The sequence below is a fragment of the Lonchura striata genome, chromosome 8 (genome assembly GCF_050655825.1).
Source record: "Lonchura striata isolate lonStrDom1 chromosome 8, ASM5065582v1, whole genome shotgun sequence".
Lineage (NCBI taxonomy): Eukaryota > Metazoa > Chordata > Aves > Passeriformes > Estrildidae > Lonchura > Lonchura striata.
The window spans coordinates 26,979,877-27,001,559 of record NC_140710.1 but is presented as its reverse complement, the minus strand read 5'-3'; the positions used below and the strand labels follow the sequence as shown (position 1 = coordinate 27,001,559).

Genomic DNA, 21,683 nt, shown 5'->3' with positions numbered 1-21,683 from the left:
CGTGGGCCCGCTGAGCCCAGGGGCCGGGAGCCGCTTTTGCCGCCCCTCTGTCGGCAGGGCCGGCGGCCGGCTCCTGGGGCACGGCACCCGCCCCGTGCCAAAGGGCGGCCGGCTGAAGGCCACAGCCCGCGGCCCAGGAGGGAAGGGGGCTGTGCAGTGCCTGGCACCGGGAGCAGGGCCCAGGCCATGGCTCACCGGCAAAGCCCGTGAAGGCCCGCTCCTGGAGGAAGGTGCCGCAGCCAAAGTCGATGAGCTTCAGGTCGCCGCTCTCCGGGTCCACGAGGAGGTTCTCCGGCTTGATGTCCCGGTGCAGGACGCCGCAGGCGGTGCAGTGCCGCACGGCCTCCAGCACCTGGCAGAAAAGCCAGCGCGCCTGCTCCTCGCACAGGAAGCCCTGGTCCTGCTCCTCCAGGAACTCCAGGAGATCCCGTGATGTCCCCGGACGCTCCAGCACCAGGATGAAGCTATCTGGCAGCTCAAACCAGTCGAGCAGCTGGATGATGTTGTGGCAGCCAGAGCCCACCTTCTCCATCAGCACCACCTCCAAGGGCACGCGGGTGCCGTCGGGCTGTGAGCAGGAGAAAATCAGCGCCTCCGGCAGGTGCTGCTGCTGCTGCTGCTGCTGCTGCTGCTGCGGCCCTGGGGCTGCGCTGCGCCCTGCCCGGGATGCCCCAGGGTCCCCGGGCACAGCCTCCCAGGCGCTTGCACTTCCCCCCACTCGGGGGATGCTCGGGGGGCCCCTGCCCGGCCCCAGCAGCGCTGTTGGCCGTGCCCGGGCCCGCGGGGCTGCGGCTCCGCACGCCGAGCCCGCCCCGGGATTCTCCCTGCCCGCCGCGCCCCGCTCTGTCCCGCTGGCCCCGCTCGCTCACCAGCTCGTCCCACTGCAGGACGCTCTCCCGGGCCACGCGTTTGATGGCCACCTGCGAGCCACGGAGAGAGGAGGGCTGAGCTCCAGCCCCTGAGCACAAACACTGTCCCTTTTCCCTCGGAAAGAACACTCGCCAGCCCAGGTCCATGATGTCAGTTTGCAGGAAGTGTTTGGCATTGCCCTGGCAACCAAAATTGTATTTTGCTGCAGCTTTGTTTGGGGAGATCTGGGGTGCCCCCTCCTTCTCTCACCTCCTCCCCTCAGCCCTGTTCTTCTCTGTCCCTGTCTCCATCCCTCAGCCCTATTTGTATTTCCAGCCCACCCTGCCCCACTCTCTCTCCACCCTTCACCCCTCCCCATCCTGCCCTGCCCCATCCCTCACTCCCCTGTGGCTCCCTGCAGCACCGCATGGGAGCCCGAACTTGTGGGGATGGTGCGGCCCTGGCAGCAGGACAACACCAAAATAAAACAGGCTGGGATGATGTCTGTGGGCTGCACGGTGTCACCAAGGGACCTGGGGCTGAGGGCAGGGGGCTGGAGGGTGACACAGAGGTTGGGCGCTGCAGACAGGCAGAAGGGGCCTGTAGGAGTAAAAAGGGGGGTCTCTGTGGTGGCACAGAGACATTGAGAGGCCATGGTGGGGAACTGGAGGGTGACACAAGGAGGCTGAGGGGCAGAAGGAGTCTTTAGGAGTAAAAAGGGGGGCACAGAAACACTGAGAGGCCATGGTGGGGAATTGGAGGGTGACACAAAGAGGCTCCATGGTGGCACAGAGATGCTGAGATGCTGCAGTGGGGTACGTGAGGGTGACACAAAGAGGCTGAGGGGCAGAAGGGGTCTTTAGGAGTAAAAAGGGGGGCTCCATGGTGGCACAGAGATGCTGCAGTGGGGTACTTGAGGGTGACACAAAGAGGCTGAGAGGCAGGGGGTGCCTTGAGGGACAAAATGGGGGGTGCCTGTGGATGATAGGTGAACCAACCCTCACACCACCCTTAGCCACACCCTAAATACCACCCTGTGTGGAGAGTGCACGGTGGAGGTTAGGGGGCCAAGGGACAGTGTCGGGGCCTTGGGGTGGCACACAGACATTGCGGGCTGAGGGGCAAAGAGGGGGGACTTGACAGGTGGAGAGCTGACACTGAGGGTGAGGGGTGCAAAGGACAGGACACAGGGTACCAGGAAGGGTTACGGTACAGCAGGTATACTTCTCTTCTTAAAAATTCAGTAACTGATATTTTCATGAATAAGAAAGCTTACAAAGTTCTATTATAATACTTTCTATTAATGCCTTTTACTGAGAAAATTTAATTAAAATCAGAAAACTCATATAGAGAAAGAATAAACTGAAATACATCTGTTTCATGCAATTAGCAAAGTCCTTTCCAAAAAAAACCAAAACCCACACACCCTAAGACCACCAGCACAAAAGCTGTTTGTAGTGACAATTAAGTTGACAAATGATTGTGAACAGCATTTTACCTGGGCCAAATCAAGTGTCTTGTAAACCATCAAGATTATCTAATTCCTTATAGAAGTAACTATTCCATGGTAACATTTTATAAGGTATTTAATGGACATTTACAAAGCTGGGAAAGAAGGACAAAGAGTTAAAAGACTGCTCACGAAAATAAATAGTTCACATGTCCTGTCATTTTATATCTATTTCCTGGCCTGGGGAAATTTTTGCTTTTCAAACCTGCATGCTGCACAGTACATAGCAAAACACTCTTTGGAGCATTAAAAAAAGTCACATTTATAAGTAGCATGTGCCCCACAGCCAAGACTGACATTTAATAGAGTGACAAACTGGTCTCCATGTCCAGCCCTGTCAGTCACAGTGATGAATAAAGGCTGCTGGTGCAGAGGTTACAGGTTTACCTGGATGGGCAGCTGAAGGGGTAAGCACATGGCACATACTGGCACTGTGTAGAATTACAGCTGTAGAGAGCCTCCAGGCTTGCTGTCCTCTGGAAGAGAAAAACACTCCCACCCAGCTTGGCATCATCTGGGAACTTACTGAGGGTGCACTCCATCCCCTTGTCCAGATCACTGGTAAAGACATTCAAAAGGACTGGGTCCAGACTGGGGACCAGCTGGATGAACTCTATTTCCCACCACTCTGTGGCCATCACCCAGCAATCAGTGCACCATCCAAACCATGAGCAGACAGCTCCTTCAGGAGAATGTTGTAGGACTCACTGCAAAAAGGAGAAGGGAGATGCCTAGGAAGACTCTCAATGAATCCAGGAGAATATAGTGGAGGACTGTTCAGTTTTCAAATCAGTTTTGCTTAAAGAACTCTACCAAATCATAACAAACCAAACAAAACAGAACTAAACAAACACACACAAAAAAAGCCCCCCAAAACAAACAAAAAAACCCAAACAAACAGACCAAACAAAAAAAAAAAACCACTAAAAAGATCAGGTTGAAGGTTTTTATTAACTTAAAAAATAAACAACAACAACAAAAAAAAAAACCCTCAAAAAGTCACATTTCTAAAGGTTGCTGTCCCAGCCTCTTCTCTCTGCTGTAGGATATCCTGAAGTGGAGCCAGCTGGAAGCAGGTGGGACAGGCCAGCCCTATTGCTCCCCCATTGCCAAAACCTGGACACATAAACATGTGCTTCGACATAGCAAAAATATATTTATCTTAAAAATATTGGTTTTGGCCATACATTTATACCACTGGAAAAAGCATAGTGGCTCATTTCAGTTTTCTTTTCAGTCACTACAAATGTCTAGAAAATATAGGAGTGCAAAAAATGGAAATATCCAAGATCAATATATGAACCAATTACAAAGATTCAATTTTTGAAACTGCATTGGACATCCTCTGCAGAAATTTACTCAGAGCTTTGAGATTTACAAAAAAGACCAAGAGTATTGCAGTCAAATGGCTTCTGTGCTAGTACAACACAGTCCCTGGAGACTTTAGCTGGCTGCCTTGATTTCCCAAATATGATAGAGCATCTTAGCAGCTAGAGCTGCCAGTTCTCTCAGGCCCCTGACATGCATCTGGGTGGGTCCCATAGCCCTGTGCTTGCTCAGGTTCCTCAGGTGGTCTTGAACCTGACCTTCTGCTACAATGGCTTGGAATTCAGTCCACCAGTCCAATAACCGGAGAAATGTGGGAATAGTGACTGGCGGTAAAAAGTGAGACCAACAATTGTTGAGTACCTCAGCCTTCTCCTTGTCTGTTGTCACTAGCCCTGTCTGGCTTATGGGAGTGGAGGGAAATAGGGGAGGTGTGCTAAGTTTCTTTTCCTCCTCATTTTCCCACCTGTAGGTTCCCTTATTATTATTCTTCGCAGGTTTTTCCAAATTCAGCTTCAAGTAAGCCTTAGCTATACTGATCCCATTCTCACACCATGTATTATCTCTATGTTTTTTCCCATTATGTGTTGCTGTGTATTGTCTGCATATTGCTTTCTTGCTTTAACTTTCTTTCAGAAACCTTTCTGCAATGCATATGTTGTCTGCATATTACCTTCTTGTACTTTGAACAAGGAGATCCTTACTCTGCCAAGCTTGTCTCCTGCATTCCGTTTCTGACTTCTTACAAATGGGAATTGTGAGTTCTTGTTCTTTTCTCTAAGCAAAATGGCTCTGTACAGCTCCATTATCACTGAGGGCAGTTTCCAGGGCATCCTATCCACTACTTCCTTAAAAAACTGAAAGTTTGCTCTCCTAAAATTTAGGGTCTCAATCACAGCTACACTCTTAAGTGCTCCTGCATATAAAAGTCAACATATAGACAAATGTTTACAAAAGCCAGTGTGAATGAACATTGGAGAAAAAAAGATTAAAAGCAGCTCTCCTGCCAAGGATCAAAGGCCAACACTCAGAATTCCCAGCTGGCACTCACTGCCAAGTGCTGCAGCAATGCTGAGTGCCAAGGCACTGGAAACTGCCTTTGCCATTGCAGCCCTCGCACTCCCCTGAAAAGGCAAGGGCCGGCTCCCTGCTGCTGCCCTTCCCCGGCACGGATTTCAGTCCCGACCTCACTGGTTCTCATCTTGGGCATTCTCAGCTCTGGACTGCAAACGTGCTGCCATCAGGAGATGGTTCTTTGCTACACTGCATCAGCAACGCTGGAGATTATTCCTGACAATTCAGCAGAGTAGAACTTATAGGAAGAGTGAGTCACCTGTAGCTGGAATTAAGTTCTGATCCTAATTATTTCACAGAAATTGTAGGGGATTTGAACTCTCCCTCTAATATCTGCTCTGTTTGCGCGGCTGTAATATTGAATTGTTTTTAAAAATGCCTAACAAGAGTGCTGCAAGGTATAATAATTCTGCGTGCAGTACTTTTTCTTCTCCAAAGGAGCGGTGCTTTCCGTGGTAAGTGGGAGATGAGTGACTTCTGCCATCCTTCCGCCAGAGGACGGGAATCCAGGAGCGGCAGCAGCCGCCGTGTGCCGGCAGGACCGCCCGGTGTCCCCCTCGTGCCGCAGAGCGCTGCGAGCGCCTCCGGCCCTGCTGCTCCGAGGGCGACGGATCCACCGCGAGCCCCAGGATGGCCGGGCGAGGCTCCCCGAGGCTCCCCGGCCGGCAGCTCACACCTGAGGGCCACCGGCTGCCAGAACGGCAGGTGAGCCGCCTCGGCACGGCCGAGGGCTGCAGAAGGAACAGCACAAGCTCCAGCTAAAAGGTCTGCGCTGAAGTTGTTCCATGGCGATTCCTCAGCTGCTGGAAACAGTAGGAGATGCGGCGGCTGCTCCTCCCTCGGCAGAGGAGTGTCCTGGGGACCCAAAGCATCGTTTCATGAAGGTGAAAAGCCAAAACACACAAGCCCTCTGCTGTGAAGGTTCCCTGCCAGAGCTGCTGGCGCTGCTCACACAGGGCAGAGGAGGCACGGGAGGTGCAGACACTCTCTGCTGCTCAGTCCTGCCTCAGAAGTGTCAGCAGACAGCTGGAGACCAGGAATGATGATCAGGCTCCCTGGTCTCTCTTCTTTCTTGCATCCTGGACTGTGGTATTGAAATGAAATCATTCCTTGTGAGTGATTTCTCAAAGCTTTATTCTCTGCTTCAGATTCTTTTGCATCCTGGAAAAGACCTGCTTCCCCCTTGCTTTGTGTTTATCTTCTGCTACACCTTGGCTTGTAAAAGAAAGGATTACTGTACTGCTGCTTTGGAGAGGAGAGGGAAATCGCCATAGCCAATGTCTTTTATATTCTGAAAGGAAATTTTGTCATCTAATGAAAAGCCTTACAAAACCCAAGAAAGGAGTTATTCAGGAGGAATATTTACTAAGTACAAGATTTCTTCTAGCGAGACTAAATATATTCACCTTCATTTACCCATTTTTTACAGGTGGAATTATGACATGCTGTTTCAATTCAATATCCACTTTTAAATATGTACATGTGAGATTTAATATATCACATAAATGATAGTAGACACAGATGGAGAAAGAAATACAGCCTTTTCCTCAAAATATAACAAATCGATAGAATACCAAATATAATTTTGTAACTAAAAATCATTGAAGTCCCTTTAATTTTTTAATAGATACATGACCAACTTAAAAGATGACTATATCTCCTCCCTTATAAACCAGTTTTCCTGGTTTTAAAGGTAGGAATTCAGACCTTGCATCCTGACTATGTGATAAATTCTCTTGAGTTCATGTTGCATATTTAGAATTAATACCTTTCTTGAATTCCCATGTTTTCTCTTCCCAGACCTACGCAGTTTGGGACTGATTTGTTTCTTCCAGGAGTTATATTTGGCATTCGGAACAGCCAGCCCTTTGTAGGTTAGGGATACTAGGGGATCTAACTGTGGAGGTAACTACCAAGGAAGAGAAGGAAAATCCTTCAGACTTCCTGTCAATGTTTGTGATACCCCTTTCAGTAGAAAATTCACTGGTAATTATCCATTCCCCATGGACATGCTGAAGGGACAAAGTAAATAAACTGATGGAAAAAGATAGCTAATTAGCTATTTTTTGGAGGGTTTTTTTTTGTGAAAGAAATGACAGGTGTTTGTCTCCAAGTACATCTCACTTATTTCCCTAAAGTCCGTTGACTGAAACTAGTCATAAAGATATATTTGCAAGCAGAATTTGTTGACATTTGCAGCATAACACAAATAAATCCACAATGTTAATGTTTTCTTCTTCATAGACACTTGTAAGCAAAAGTAACCTGAGCTTATTGGCACAGAACTGTTGTGGAGGATTACTCTCACTATGCTCAGTGAGTATGAAAATGATTAAGAGTGGAAGTTCACATTTGTACAGATATTTGGGAGCTCAACCTGTGAGAAAGAGAATAGCATAGAGCAAGATTTTATCTTACATATTTTAAGAACACAATGTTGAACAACAAGTGTCTAAAATGGCAAAATATTTTCCAGCATATCTTTATAAAAGAATCTGAAAAGATATACTGGAAGCTGGGGAAAAGTAGCATCTGATGTTTTTTTTTATCTGAAGTATTTGTGCTGGCTTGAGACTCACAAAGTTGGATAGAATTCTCATAGGATTTGTAGTTTCTTCTGGGATTTCCAGTTCTTATTTATTCTGATCCTAATCTTATGCAAAGAAAAGAATAAAAAACCCCCATGTGGCTGTACAGTTTACAGTCTTAGCAAAACTGGTGTTAAAGTAGCTTTAAAATCAGCATCCTCAGTTTCTGAAATTTCTGCAATGGATCAGCAATGCTTTGGTAACATTATTCCCATAAAGCATTACACTCAAAAGGAAACTACATCCTTTAATTTCAAGAGATCTGTGAATTTTAAGTTTCTACAGTCATTATTTAACATATGGCATTTAACAACCTACCTACACAGTCAGAACCTCAGCAAATACATTCCCTGTCAAAATCTGAGGACATGAATCTCTGATTTAATATTCCAAACAGATCATGTCCTTGAGAACTTCACATTTTTTTACATTATTGTTCGCACATCTGCATATCCAGAAGCATTTCTTTAGGTAGGTCAGTAGGTAAAATTGAGTGGAATTTGAATCCCAGGAATAATCCTCATTAAACACAGAGCAACATCAATTTCCTTAGTTATGTGGTCAGGTGATTTATGAAGCCTCAACATGTGCTCCAAGCCATCATCAGTTCAGGGTTCTGCACTATTTGGCCTCAAAATTATTGAAGTTTGGATGTCCATAGGTCTACATGGAGATGGGTCTAGATCTTCCTCAAAAAAAGAAATACAGAAGGATGAAGTAGATGCCTTCTGTTGGAACTAGTTCAGACTGAATATTTTTTCTGTTACCTTTATCTGATGATGTTAAGCACTTGCTGTAAAACCAATATTAATTTGTTTTTAGATAAATAGAGTATTGTCCCTTGCTGTATTTCTGTTGTAGTTTAGAAATGCTGCTCCCCACCTCAGTGACTCTCCAGAACCAGATACTGCTTGTTTGCTCCTCACCTTCCCCTCTCCCTTTCTGGGGAGGGAGTTGAGAACTGGAGGCACAAAAATCACCAGTGGAGAACAATTTCCTGGAAATAGCAATGAGATAAGAAAACAAGCAGTAACAGCAACAGTATTAACTGCAAAAGTGTGCAAAGAGAGGGTGATTTATATGCAAAATGCTCACCAGGCTTGGCACAAATAAAAACAGTGGTGGACAGCTTCACTTCAACACACTTCTCAGAAGAGAGGCAGTCCCTTTTCTCCCACCCTGGCAATGACCTAAGGAGGAATATTATAATACAATGTCCAGGGCGTACTCCTATTAAAGTAAAATGGGGTGAGCCCTGGTTTCAGGGAAGAAATGATATCTGGCTCCAGATCAGGAGGCTGAAGGATCTGCTTTATTAGAACTATACTATATTACATTAATACACTATTTAAAGAGATACTGCACTATTCTACATACTTACTTCTTACTTACCTAACTCAAACTCGTGACTTTCTGCTGAGAGTCTGAGCCACAGCTGGATCCATTGGTCACTGACCCCAAACACCCTTCGCCAGAATCCAACCCAGCCATCACTGCAGGTAAACAATCTCCACACCACATTCCACAGGGGCAAACAAAGGAGCAGAGATAAAGATTGTTTTTTCTTCTTCTCCCTGTGCTTCTCCAAGAAATCCTGAGAGACAGAATTATGTGTCTCTGTCCAGAGAATGTGAATGTCACATGTTCCCTCCCTCTGCTCTGGGCTGGAACTAGAGCAACTTGCTATCATGAATCCAGAAAAAAAGTAATTTCTTGCTTACCTGTAAAACAGTAACAGAGTATGCCAGCTATGCCCTGGTAGAAGAAGTGTAAGCTGAGTTGTCACTGAAGAATTTCTTACTGCCTGTCAAATAGAAGAAATCAGATATAATCCACACTTGTCTTCCGAGTAATTTTTTATCTGAATGTTAAGGTGCTGAAATTATTCTAGGTGACTCCATTCACGTTCAACCAAACTGACTTGACATTTAGGCATGTTTCTGCGACATCTTGCAGGTTAAAAGATAAAAACAGGATAATTTATTTCTGGTTGTCAAGTGCAATAATTCATTGCTGCTATAGCTCACATAGGGAAAAAATCTGTTCCTCAGTAATTTAATACTTAGAAGTAATAAAACATCCTTCGGAAAAAAAATGAAGTAAATAAAACTAAATAAAACCAGGATATCTGTCATGGACAGATGCAAAACATGATCATTTGCACTCTAGTGAGACTAGAATTAGACTGGAAATGTATCATATCAATAATGATGTGATTGTGATGACTTGATCTTTATGAAATGCCTCAGGGTGTGCTAGAGACATGGCCTATGAGCAAGAATAGGTGAATAATACACATAAAGAAAAGGGAAAGGTATAGAAGAGAGGAAGCAGGAAAGGGGGAAAAAAAATTGGACTAAATGAATGTCAGGGGTTTCTCACATATGACATCTGTTGCTAGATGAGTTGTGCCTGGAGGTAGAAGATACCTTGGGCTGAGACTATATATCTGTTGGGCAAACCCAGCACGGATAAAAGTGATCCTGGGTTCATCCCTTACACTCAGTTGCTTCAAGCTACATCAGTGCATATTGATGACTCCTCAGAGTCTTTGAACAGTGTCTTTTAGAAACCTCCATATCCAAGAGACATTTTTGCTTCTTGCTTCAAGCCACAGATCAGCTTGGTTTGTGAATCTGAGCTCTGTGCACCAGGCTCATGCAGGATAAGGACACTTCTGCTTCTCAGTAGGCTGCTTGCTGATTTGTTTTCCTAATAATCAGAGCTTGCATTGCTCACAAAATTAGGAGACAATGAATCCTGCTGAAATCAACTCTCTGTCTGAGTGCATGCTTTATCCAGAGCTTCTGAATCCCTAATCATTACACAGAGTCCTCTCCAAACAACCAGACAATCAGATACACTTCAGAAAATATTGTTTACCTTCCCTGTATGTTACAGAAAGCTGAGACAGTGTGTGCTTTGCTATTGAAGAGGACTCCTGCAATTATATAAACATAACATGAGACAATTTCCCCTACAGGAAGATTATATTGCCATGGTAACCAAGAAAGGGAGTCGATTTAGCATTGGAGTTCACATTTTCCTCAATTGCTGTATTAGCACTTGCTCATGGCAGTTACGTTATTTAGAACCAAAGAACTTTAATCAAAGTTATAAAATTTCTGGAAGCAGTGGGAGTTTGCTTACATTATGGGAAAGTAGTATTTTCTCTGTTCTAATAAGCAGACTTTAATATAATCATAAAATGGCTTGGCTTGATCTTTAAAGCTCCTCTAAACCAAGCCACCTGCTATGAGCAGGTATATCTTCCACAGTGGAAGGCAGCAGAGTGGAGATCTTAGAGTAGATCAAATTGCTCAACAGTGGCCAAACTGATAACGAGCACTTTCAATGATGGGGCATCCCCAACTTCTCTGTAGTGCCCTTTGAGTGTCTCACCAGCCTCGCTGTAGAAAAGTTTTTCCTTTTAGCCAATCTAAACCTACTTCCAGTTTGAAAGCATTGCCCCTTGTCTCTGCAGACCTTAATAAAAAGTCTCTCTCCATGTGTCTTATATCCTCTTTGCATATTCAAAGGCCACAAAACTGTCTCCCCAGAAACCTCTCCTCTCCAGGCTAGAAGATTCTACTTTTCACAAGAACCAGGTAATAAATTAAGATGGAAGACATCTCAGGAGATCAGATCATCAAAGAGCTCAGAGTGAGAATAACTCTGAAGTCAGATAAACCAGCTTAGGGCCTGTGTCTGTTTGAATTTTGAAAATTATGAGGAATTGAAGCACTTAAAGGAAGATAACCCTGGGTGGCTCCAGCAGCCTGAGCAAGTTGAGGCTACCACAGCTTTCTGTCCCTCAGCCCAAGCAGTGATGAAGATGAAGTGGTTCCAGCAGGCGCATGCACACAAAGCACACATATACACTACATATAGATTATGAGCATTGCCAGCAGCCACGTCCTTGTCCCTTCTGTGGCTGGCAGGAGTGACACTGGATGTTCACATGTGGGCAAACTGGATCCCTCCAGCAGCTCAGACACTCAGCCTGCCCAGGGACCCCACATTCCAGCACTGGCAGTGTCCCCCAGCCACAGATCTACTCCAGCTGCTGGTACAGACCATCACACACCCCCTGAATCAGTCACACTGCCCTGGCCCCACAGCCAGCACCCCTCTGGCTCACCCCCAGGCCACTGCCATCGTTCACCAACTTCTCCAGCTTGAATTTCCTGCTGCTCTCAATACTGGCACACCCATGTGGGCTGCAGTTGCTGTCCTCGGGTGGAAAGGACTTGTAAAGCCAGGTTTCCCAGCAGGAGCTACACAACCTTTCAGAGCAACCTTTTCCAGGTTCCAGAACAATCTCATTGACCACATTTTTTTCCCCCCATGTGTGAAATTAGAATTTCCTTATTCTGGGCATGCCCAAAACAAGGCACAAACTACATTGTGTCTTCTTTTTCACATGCTGATGTTTACACAAAATGCTAGGAGAACATCTGTTTTGATCAAAGCTAGTCTCTGGCCCTTTAGTAGTTTCTTTCTATCTTTATATTTTATTGCTCTGCTATTTACTTGATGTTCCATTGAATCACAAACAGAAAAACATCACAGCAGTGATGAATAAATACAAGAGGAGGAGTGGGTTGATTGTTTGCTAGGCTCTTCCTAGAAACTGAGAAATCTTTTAATTAATGCTGACCGCAGCAGATGGAGGAAATGTCCTATATGATGTCAGTGCAATGAAATATTATAGTTTTATGATTACAGCCAAGACACTGCCTTTGCAACCATTAATGGAGTACAGGGAATCTTTAAAGACTATGCTCTCCGTGCTCACTGAGAAAATAATGCTTTTACAGCAGAGCAGGTCTCACTGCAGGTAAATCATGGCTTCAACTGTGCACCACTTTCAAAAAATCTCACCAAAACTCAAATGAAAGTATTTGGAAGAAAAACAAATCCAAAGGAGTCTCTGCACGTGACATCAACTTTCCTTTTTTTCCAAATTCAGAACTCCTTTTACTTCCTAGCCAATTTCCTCCCCCCAGCCTGAGAAGTAATTTGTGGTTTTCTCATATCTAATTAGCTTAGGATTTGATTGCCTCTGTGTAAAAGGACTGAAACAAGCTGTTAATTTTGGACTGAAACCCACAGTTTTGGTAACATCAATACTTTGACCTAACTTTTGTTAATAAAACCAAAACTTTAAGGTCTTATCCATGTATTTTGGAAGTGGAAAAAGTTTTACATCTATTATCAGGCAACAGCATATTTGCTGTCTGCTATGATATTATTAAAATGAACTGAGTCTCTAGGACTCAGAAAAGTCTTCCTTAAAGTCAATTTTTCTGTCAGTCCTTCCAGGCTATTACTAAAGAAGTGAGAAATTAATTAACGATTTTTATACTTTTTTTTTTCTTTTTGAGTTTTAAAAGCAAAGATCAAAACAGAATATGGATATTAATAAACAATCTTCTTTAATATTAAGAGATACAGGGATGTCAGGGATTATAAGAGTGACTGATCCTGCAGGGCCGAGCTCTTGTGTCAGTAGGACATTTAAACTATTAAAATTCAGTGCAAATGCATGACTTTGTACTGCTAGAGAAACGTTATATATTTTGAAACTGACAAGGCAGCAAGGAAATTTTTATCAATGTATGTAAGCTTAAAAATGTTTGTGTCACTGTTGTACCACCTCCGCACTGTTGTACATCCTCCCCACAAATGCTTTTGTGAATTTTCATTTTCACTTTTTGGTGTTTATTTACTCATGGGAAAAAACCAAACCCAAAAAAACACACTATCATTTTCTTCTCATAATTAGTAGGTCAGGTATAATAATTTGCTATGATATATAATTTATTTGGCTGAAAGTAATATCATGCGACTAACTTGACCAACACAGCTCCACAATGCAGCCTGAGGTGAACCATGGATTATCCTGTTTTAAGTAGTAAATTTGCAGACAGATGCTTTTGTATCCCACCCATTCCTCACCTATGTACCCATGACAAAGGTTAAGACTCTAAATGGAAGATTTACAGATTAGCAGATAATTTTTTTTTTTTAAAGGGTCATTGCTACTATATCTGTGATAGTGGATTGCATGCTGTGTAGCACCAGTCAAATTGTTTATCAGTGCAACAGAAATGAAAGGAAATTCTGACAAATTTTCTGCAAGTTTGCAGCACTGCTGGGGTGTGGAGGCTTCACCCATGCCTGTTCAGCCCCCAGCTGCAGTACCCATGTCTGTGAACTCTGCTTTCTCCTGTGCACATGAATCCCTTTGTTCCTTGGAACAGCATCCTGCAGGGCCTAAGAGGAAAGGTTTTTATGATTTAAAGACCATAAAATAATACCTCCTGCTCCTGAATACTTCACATTTGCCACGTACATTGTATCCAATCCCTTATTTCAAAGCTTGTCACTTAGTGATGATCTGAAGGAGCTGCTGTTGGCGCTGATGTGGCGAGATTTTTGATTGGGGTCATTGATGCTGCAGAATGTGATTTACATTCAGATAACAACATCATTATGAAGTGTTCGTATTAGATGATGTGTAACTGCTGCACAGGAGATTCCAGCGTGATGCAGTCACCACAATGCTCTCAGCTGGTTGGAATTCAGGTGTAGGATACTCCACAGCTGCTTTTAGTGTCACACTGTGGAACCACTGTCCAAAACCCCTGCCTCTTCCTGTGGGGGTGTAATGCTGGTAAAATAAGTATTTATTTTTTTAATCAATAAATAGGATTCAGAGTTAAAAGACAAAGCTTAGCCAAGTTATTTGGTGACCATCTGATTTTGATCAGCTGGTAGAGTAGCAGATCAGTTGCAGACATCAGCCTTCTTTGGACTGTTTTCTTCTGATGTCCTTCACATTATGTGACAGCATAAAATTAAAGAACCTTCTCATGACTACAAGCCTTAGTGTAGCTCCTCCTTAATTCATATTTTTCTAAGGAATGTTCTGCATCAGAAGGATTTAAAAAAATATAATTGGAACAGAGGGCTGTACTTTGTGAAAGATATGTTATGACTGAATAAATGTCTCTATGCCATTCAAAAGTGAATTTTCTTATGCATCCAGACAGAACGCTGGCCATCTGTGATGTGTAAGCAATTCCTTTGGACAAGTCACAAACAGATAGAAATAAATGCAAGATTCACTGAGAAATGATGAACTCAGAAGTGGCAGGGACACACTGCAAGTCAGTGCTTGGAGGAGGGTCTAATTCACATTTCTACAGGGATTTGTCAATTAGTGTCAGAACGTAGTAGAATAGTCTTGCTGCAGATTCCCCCCAAACAGAGCTGGAACTTTATTGTAATGAGTTGCAGTGACACACTCCCACTTCCAAATTGTTAGTGGCTCTGGAGTAACTTAATCCTTCATGCAAAAACCCTGCTGTAGAGGAAGATAGACATTAATTGCTGTATTATGGTTTAAATAGGTCATGAAAAGTGACCTTAAATACAGATTATCACTGAAATATAAACAATCCATAATAAAAGCTTTGGTAAAACTGTGTCTTGGTCTTTACATGGAACCCACAATATGTATCTAAAGTATTTACACAGCCAGCAAAATGCAAAAAAATGTACAGTGATAATCTTGCTTAGATTATCATACGAGACAAGGAAGACAAAGATGAAACTGCAATGACCATATGGTACTGCTCATCATAACTGCATTGAATGACTTAATAAATTTTCTCCATCTCTAGATTATATGAACTCTCACATTTAGAAGTACTTCAATAATATTTTTAACAGCTGTGCTAACAGTAATTTAAATTTCCTGTGTTAGAAATAGCTCACTTTTTTTTTAATACAATTGAGAGGGAAAAGGTCCTCAAAGGAAAAACTGTTTATTTGTATCAAGGAGTCAGCTGAGCTGGGTGTCTGTCTCTCTCTTGAGAGGTCAACACACACACCCTTTGTCAAAACATTAATATTTTATACCTCGTGGCCGCTGTCCCCTTCCCCATTGGATGGGTACTCAGGAGCTTGCACTCTCTTCTGACCACCTACTCTTCTTTTCCACTTCCCTCTCATCCCCCTTCCCCCTCTGGTCACATCTTCAACCCTGCTTCTCTCCCGATTCCCAAAAACACTTACAGGTGCAATGAACCCATTAAACAAAACACATAGATAACAACCAGTTATCTGTTGTTAGAATTAACAATTTACCTTTTCTTTTTTACTCTTTTTGGGCTGAAGCAAAATATTATTTCTTTTCTTATACCTGCCTGTGAAATAGTAACTCTAACAGTTTCTCTTTCCTCTTTCTCTCCCTTTCCCTCTTTTTCCTCCTTTTCTTGTACTTCTGCTTTAAAAGTAGATAACTATTTAGAAGACAAGAAAAGGTGATGTGGCACAAAACCCTTTCCCACTATCTGCTTGCATTCTCATCCATAATAAATACATATAATATTTTGTACTCAGCAATTACATAAATGACTGTGATTACTCCAACAGGAACCATTGACAAATTAGCATAAAATGGCATTAATGAAGAAACAATTATATCTGAAGGTCTTTTATTATTTGATTTCTACTATTATTGTCCCTTAACAACTCTAATCACTGACACTGCAGAAATATATTCACTTCTCCAGCTCCATTTAGTCCAAAACACAAGTGAAAAAACATCTTATATTACACTTCAATCATTCTAATTGTTATAATTCATTCTTACTTTGTGGCAATAATGCAGGAAACAATTTGCCAAAGTGATCCTAACAGCAGCCAAATTGTTCATGTTTCCATACACAAAATAGTTAAGTGTGAAGATCTGCAGCCTATTTTTTCCTGGACCTTGGTTGCATATCACTCCAAATACCTTCCCTTTATAAACACAAATTCACATTATTTTTTAACAGGGTCATAAAGCAAAGCTGAATCCAAGCACCTTCCATGGTTCTGCTTTGCAACTAATTATAACTAATTTCAAAGTTGCTAACATATTTCAATTTATTTGGAAGTAAAGGCATCTAATTTGCAAGGTCAAAATAGCTGATTTATAAGCATGCCATCACAGAAATTAAGAAACTCTTACACGTCCTTTTCATTAGTGTTTTAAATATTAAATCAGTAGGAAAAGCTAGGTCCACAAAAGAAGATAAAACACCCAGGAAAGGCTGAACTATGATCTGCATAAATCCACAAATCAAAATGACAAAATACTATGTGCAGATTAGAGAATGGGAGAGAAGACTCACATTAATGGGAAAACCTGAATTTCTGTGTTTGAAAAAATTCTATATGAAGCATTAGAGACATTATTAGACTGGTGTTCAATGCACCATCTAAGAAATAATTTGTAATACAAAATTTTCACAATTTTTAATAGAAAATTGTCACAACCCACCAGTCAAAATGGGTTGTGACAGTTCTCATCAGGATAAATAAAGACACCAGAGATGTGTCAAGGGAGTTCCTGTGTGTCCTGGGCTGTAAGATATGGTTTGGGGTATTCTATTTCCATCTGTCAGAGCTGGGGCAGTTCTCTGCTCTTCATTGGGCAGTTTTCTTTATCTCTCCCACAGCCAATCCTCCCTCCAGGAGATCTCTGCTGTTCATGGCCACTGAGTGTCCCTGCATGACTGAGAAAATTCCATCATCCATGGGGAGATGCTCTGCCCAGGGGAGGAGCCAACATTCCTACCTGGATCCAATCTGACCTGGGAACAGCACAGCAGCCTTTGCCCCCTGCATTCCCAGAGGAGCAGCTTTCTTCCCCTGCATTCCCAGAGGAGCAGCTTTCTTCCCCCTGCATTCCCAGAGGAGCAGCTTTCTTCCCCCTGCATTCCCAGAGGAGCAGCTTTCTCCCCACTGCATTCCCAGAGGAGCAGCTTTCTTCCCCCTGCATTCCCAGAGGAGCAGCTTTCTTCCCCCTGCATTCCCAGAGGAGCAGCTTTCTCCCCACTGCATTCCCAGAGGAGCAGCTTTCTTCCCCCTGCATTCCCAGAGGAGCAGCTTTCTTCCCCCCTGCATTCCCAGAGGAGCAGCTTTCTCCCCACTGCATTTCCAGAGGAGCAGCTTTCTTCCCACTGCATTCCCAGAGGAGCAGCTTTCTTCCCACTGCATTCCCAGAGGAGCAGCTTTCTTCCCCTGCATTCCCAGAGGAGCCCAGGCCCATCTCCCCCAGCCCTGGAGCTCCAGAGGAAAACTCCCCCCTTGTGCAGGATCCTGCTCCAGCAGAAGCACAGCTGGCACTGCAGGAGGGCTGAGCCACCCTGGGATGGGGCTGAGCCACCTCCCTGACACACAGGGGACAGGTCCTGTTCTGTCTCTTTTTTTTGTTGTTTGTACTATTGCATTTGTATTTTTAATTTTCCTAGTAAAGAACTGTTATTCCTATTCCCATATCTTTGCCTGAGAGCCTTCTAATTTCAAAAATTCTAATAGCAGACACCTGTCTTTTCAGACCAAGACACTGTGCTTTTGTTGTACAGTCACCCTACAGCTGCTGTTTAGGTGCTGGCCAAGAAGCCCTTAAATTTTTACAATACACTTGCACAAGAGGGGTAGGTAACAACCTTGATTTTTGTACAATTCAGTGAGGTCTCAGCTCCCACAACAAACTCCTTCAGCCACCAGCTGCCAAACTACAACACAGCAATTCCAAAGGGCTGGAATTGTGGCACACAATCTACAACACACTTCCACACGCTCCTCACGCCCCTAACACTGCTCAGCAGGGAGTATGGGCAGAGTGGGGAGCCCTGCTGTGCCCAGATAAAGCAAGGAAGAGAAATAGTCAGGAAAGGGAGAGAGAACAGAGATTACCACAAGTCCTTAGATCCCACTGGATCCTGCTGTGTGGATGGTTCTGGAGCTGAGGTTGTGAAAGAACAAAGGAAGTTGTTTTGCCCCAGTAGGCTCTTTCCCTTTATTCAGTTAAATTTGCAGGACTCCTCTGTTGGAATCTGAAATGCAAGGAACTCTCAGAACTTTGGGCCTGTAAGCTAAAGTTTAGAATTAAACACAGGATTTGATCTGAGACCTTGGAAAAGGCTTCCAAACTGCTGAGGTGCTAGAAGCGAGAATGTGGATTTGTAGTTTAAAGCACAGACATGTTAAGCTGAATAAAAGAAAGTTCAGAGTTTTAGAGTTTAAGATATAGAAATAAAAGTAGTTACAGAGGTAAGCAAGGAGTTTAGAATGCAATACTGTAGGTTTGTGTGCCATAACAGGATTGGCTAAGAAATCTTACACTGTAACATTAATCCATAAAATAAAATATTTAATGATTGGGTCAAGAAACATAAATATCCTTATTGGCAGTTTTTTATTGGTCAATAACTCCTTAAAAGGTCTTGTAACTAGAGGTCTTGGGACCTTCTGAACCATGCTGCAGCAATGTGAGCCTAATCCACCCTTCCTGCCTATGTAGAAGATAAGAAATATAAACTACATCATTAAAAACAATTCAGAGGCCCCATCTCAAATTTCCCACAAGTGAATTATTCCACTCCTCTATCTCATTTTTGGACATAAACCTCTGGTGTAGTGAATAATTTTCTGTACACAATGTTTGAGATACAAACATGCCTGGTCCTCCACCAAAGTCCCACCCAGCTGTATTCTAATAGACAGGTTATGGGTCATGCTACCACAAAATAAATAAAAAAATAATAAACTACCCAGCAGAACAGGTTAAATTCTCAAATGTCCAGGGAAATAAATCAACTATCAGGGAGCAAGGCTAAATATCAGGGAATCAGAAACACAAATATTGCCCATAAACCTCAGGAATTTCAGGTGAACTCCCAAAGGATAAAAGAGTAGAAAACTCTCTAATTAAATAACACTCATGGATCAGGGCTATAAGTTTAGATACCATTTGGGCATTAAACACCTCTAAAACCCCAGAAAAATGAACTGAATATGTAGCATTTGAGTATTTGATGTACTGGCTTTCTAAGAGTCTGAACATACCATGACTGCTGAAAAGAGCTTTAGAGAAAATGTCATGGTGAGAAAAATGTCTAGAAGAGAGTTACATAAATATTTTGCCTGATTTTATTAGGCAGGACTGCATAAATTAGGTAAGGGAAGAAAGAAGCCAGAAAGACAGAATTTTAGTGCTGCTGTGAGCAGAAACCTGTGTGTTAGAAATGTGTTGCAGGATATACACTGGTCCAGAAACACTGAGTTTGATTAACTGAACCCAACCAAATTACAATTAGGGGAGAAAAGTAGTGTTTCACATACAGAATAATAATCTTCTTTAATAAGAATTACTGCTGAAGCTGCTCCAATTCTCAAATAATCTAATAAATAAAAAGAGGGTTAATGGTGATACAGATTTAATTTTAACATGTTGACAGTTTGTAGGAAAACTGCTCATTTACTGTAAGAATAGACAAAATAAGTTGCATAGAGTTGTTCCTTTGGATTTTTTTTTTTAATTTTAGATGACATTTTTCATTTCAGAAAGTCAGCCTTTGAGAGTTTCAGGGAATAGGTTGATGAAGGAAACTAAGGAGTTTAAAGTTATATAGGATTTTCCATTTCTAGACATATATTGCGTCTTTAATCTCATATTATGTACAACAGGGAAAACAATACAAGAAAGGACTCTGAAGCTGAGGAGATGAGTAACTCCTCCTGTAATCTTGTTAGGGGTAAACACCAGGCAGTGATAAAATAAATGGCTGAAGGAAGATGTGTCTTAAAATCAAGAAGAGAAAGAGAATTTGTACATTGCTTCAATCAAGATAAACTAGTCTTTGAAAAAAAAGATGTTAAAACAGATGGGGAAAGATTTTGTGGCCATATAAATTAAAAAAATAAGGAAGAAAGGGAGATGATCAGCTATAGTGGCATTTGACAGTGAAGTTACCCTTTAAGAGAGAAGGCTCCAAAATCAATACCATGCTTTAATTTTCAGTAAGGAAGAGGTAATGGGGATGAGACTGTGGTACTGACTCTAACTGCAATACCAGTCAAAGGTCCCAGTGCATTCAATTAAGAGAACACAATAACCTCCATCCTCAAATTCTGAAAGAACTGATATGTGAAAATTTGTTCTCATAACAAAGATTTTAAATAGGACGCATTTCAGGGCAGCTGATAAACCATTATCCTGTCCTGTGTTTACTTATTTTTGTAAAAAGTCCTTGATAAGCTTATAACAGAATCATCATTGTTTTCTAGACTAATTATATAAGAGAAATATGTAGGGGTATTAAGGAGAAGGTGCTCATAAAAAGTGAATTAATTGGAAAGATAGGTTTTCATAGGGACATACCAGCGGTGTTACAGGTGCTGATCTCTTGAAATATTTTCCTTTCTTTCTTGGTCCTAAAAAGATACAGAGGTGGTAATGATCAATACAATATCCCAAAAATTATGATGTTACTAATAATGTATGCATTCCTAAAAAGTTTCGCAAAAATCATCCTGCACTAAATAACCATGGAGACCAAGATTAAAAAACCCTCATAAAATCAAATTCTTCACACAGACAGGTATCACAATTGAAAAACATTCCTTTTGGCTTCTTTTTTGAATTATTTTATTACTAGACCAAGCCATTTTTTAAGTGTACAGCTTATAGACTTATTGTTACCAATTTGTTTTTTATAAACATTTAATCTCAATTCCCACAAAACACGATGCTTCTCTTTAATCAAGCTATTCAGTCTTGAATTCCCCTGCAATTATGGAAATGCCCCATGTGTCTTGGTTAGCTTCAGCAAGAATGAATCATTAGTGAAAAGGAGCACTTGATTTCCAACAGTTGCAACCACTGCATTGTATTCCTTTCTCTAATAGAAAAATACCTTTGGATCATTTGCCACTTTATGTCTTTGATTATAAATGCCTACATTTTGTCACCATAAGACCTTACCAAGGGCTGTGAAAATTCTATATTAAATCAATCAGAATCTTAAATCATCATGAAAGTCAAACACAGCCGCATTAAACTGGAGAGGAAGAAGAAATCCACTGAGAAAGAACCACACAAACCTAAAACCAGCACGTTGCCTGGTTCAAAGCACATGGGATTCCAATTTCAGAACACACTGCTGTGGGAGTCCCTGGTGCCTTGCTCTCTTCTGCAGGGTTCAAATTAGAATTAGTAATTAGAATTGGTAAAATTAAAGGCAATAGGCAAAAACCAAACTGCTTGGTAATGGAATTTTTACAGTTTGCTTATGGCATTTACACACATCTATAGTGATAGCCTCCTGTTTTTCAATACTTCCTTTTAGAAATGCCACAAGATATTTAGGTTTTCAAGGAATATTTGAAGGTTTATGTGAAAGAATATAAGAAGATTTTTAAGGAATATTTGTGTTAGCCTTCAAAATGCAGCACTCCCCCCATTTTGAACATGAAATTTATTATGCATAGAA

The 21,683-nt window shown here is 42.3% G+C and overlaps 1 protein-coding gene across 1 annotated transcript; it reads right to left on the bottom strand.

Moving 5' to 3' along the window:
• Nucleotides 1-49: 49 nt before the first annotated feature.
• On the bottom strand, nucleotides 50-2,997 carry LOC146766789 (serine/threonine-protein kinase pim-1-like; the record flags this gene model as incomplete). Its single annotated transcript, XM_085586038.1, has 4 exons — nucleotides 2,805-2,997; nucleotides 1,669-1,688; nucleotides 870-920; nucleotides 50-568 (listed from the first exon to the last, which is right to left on the bottom strand). Coding segments are annotated over exons 1-4 (783 nt in total), but the record flags the coding sequence as incomplete, so codon positions are not given.
• Between the last annotated feature and the right edge of the window lie 18,686 nt (nucleotides 2,998-21,683).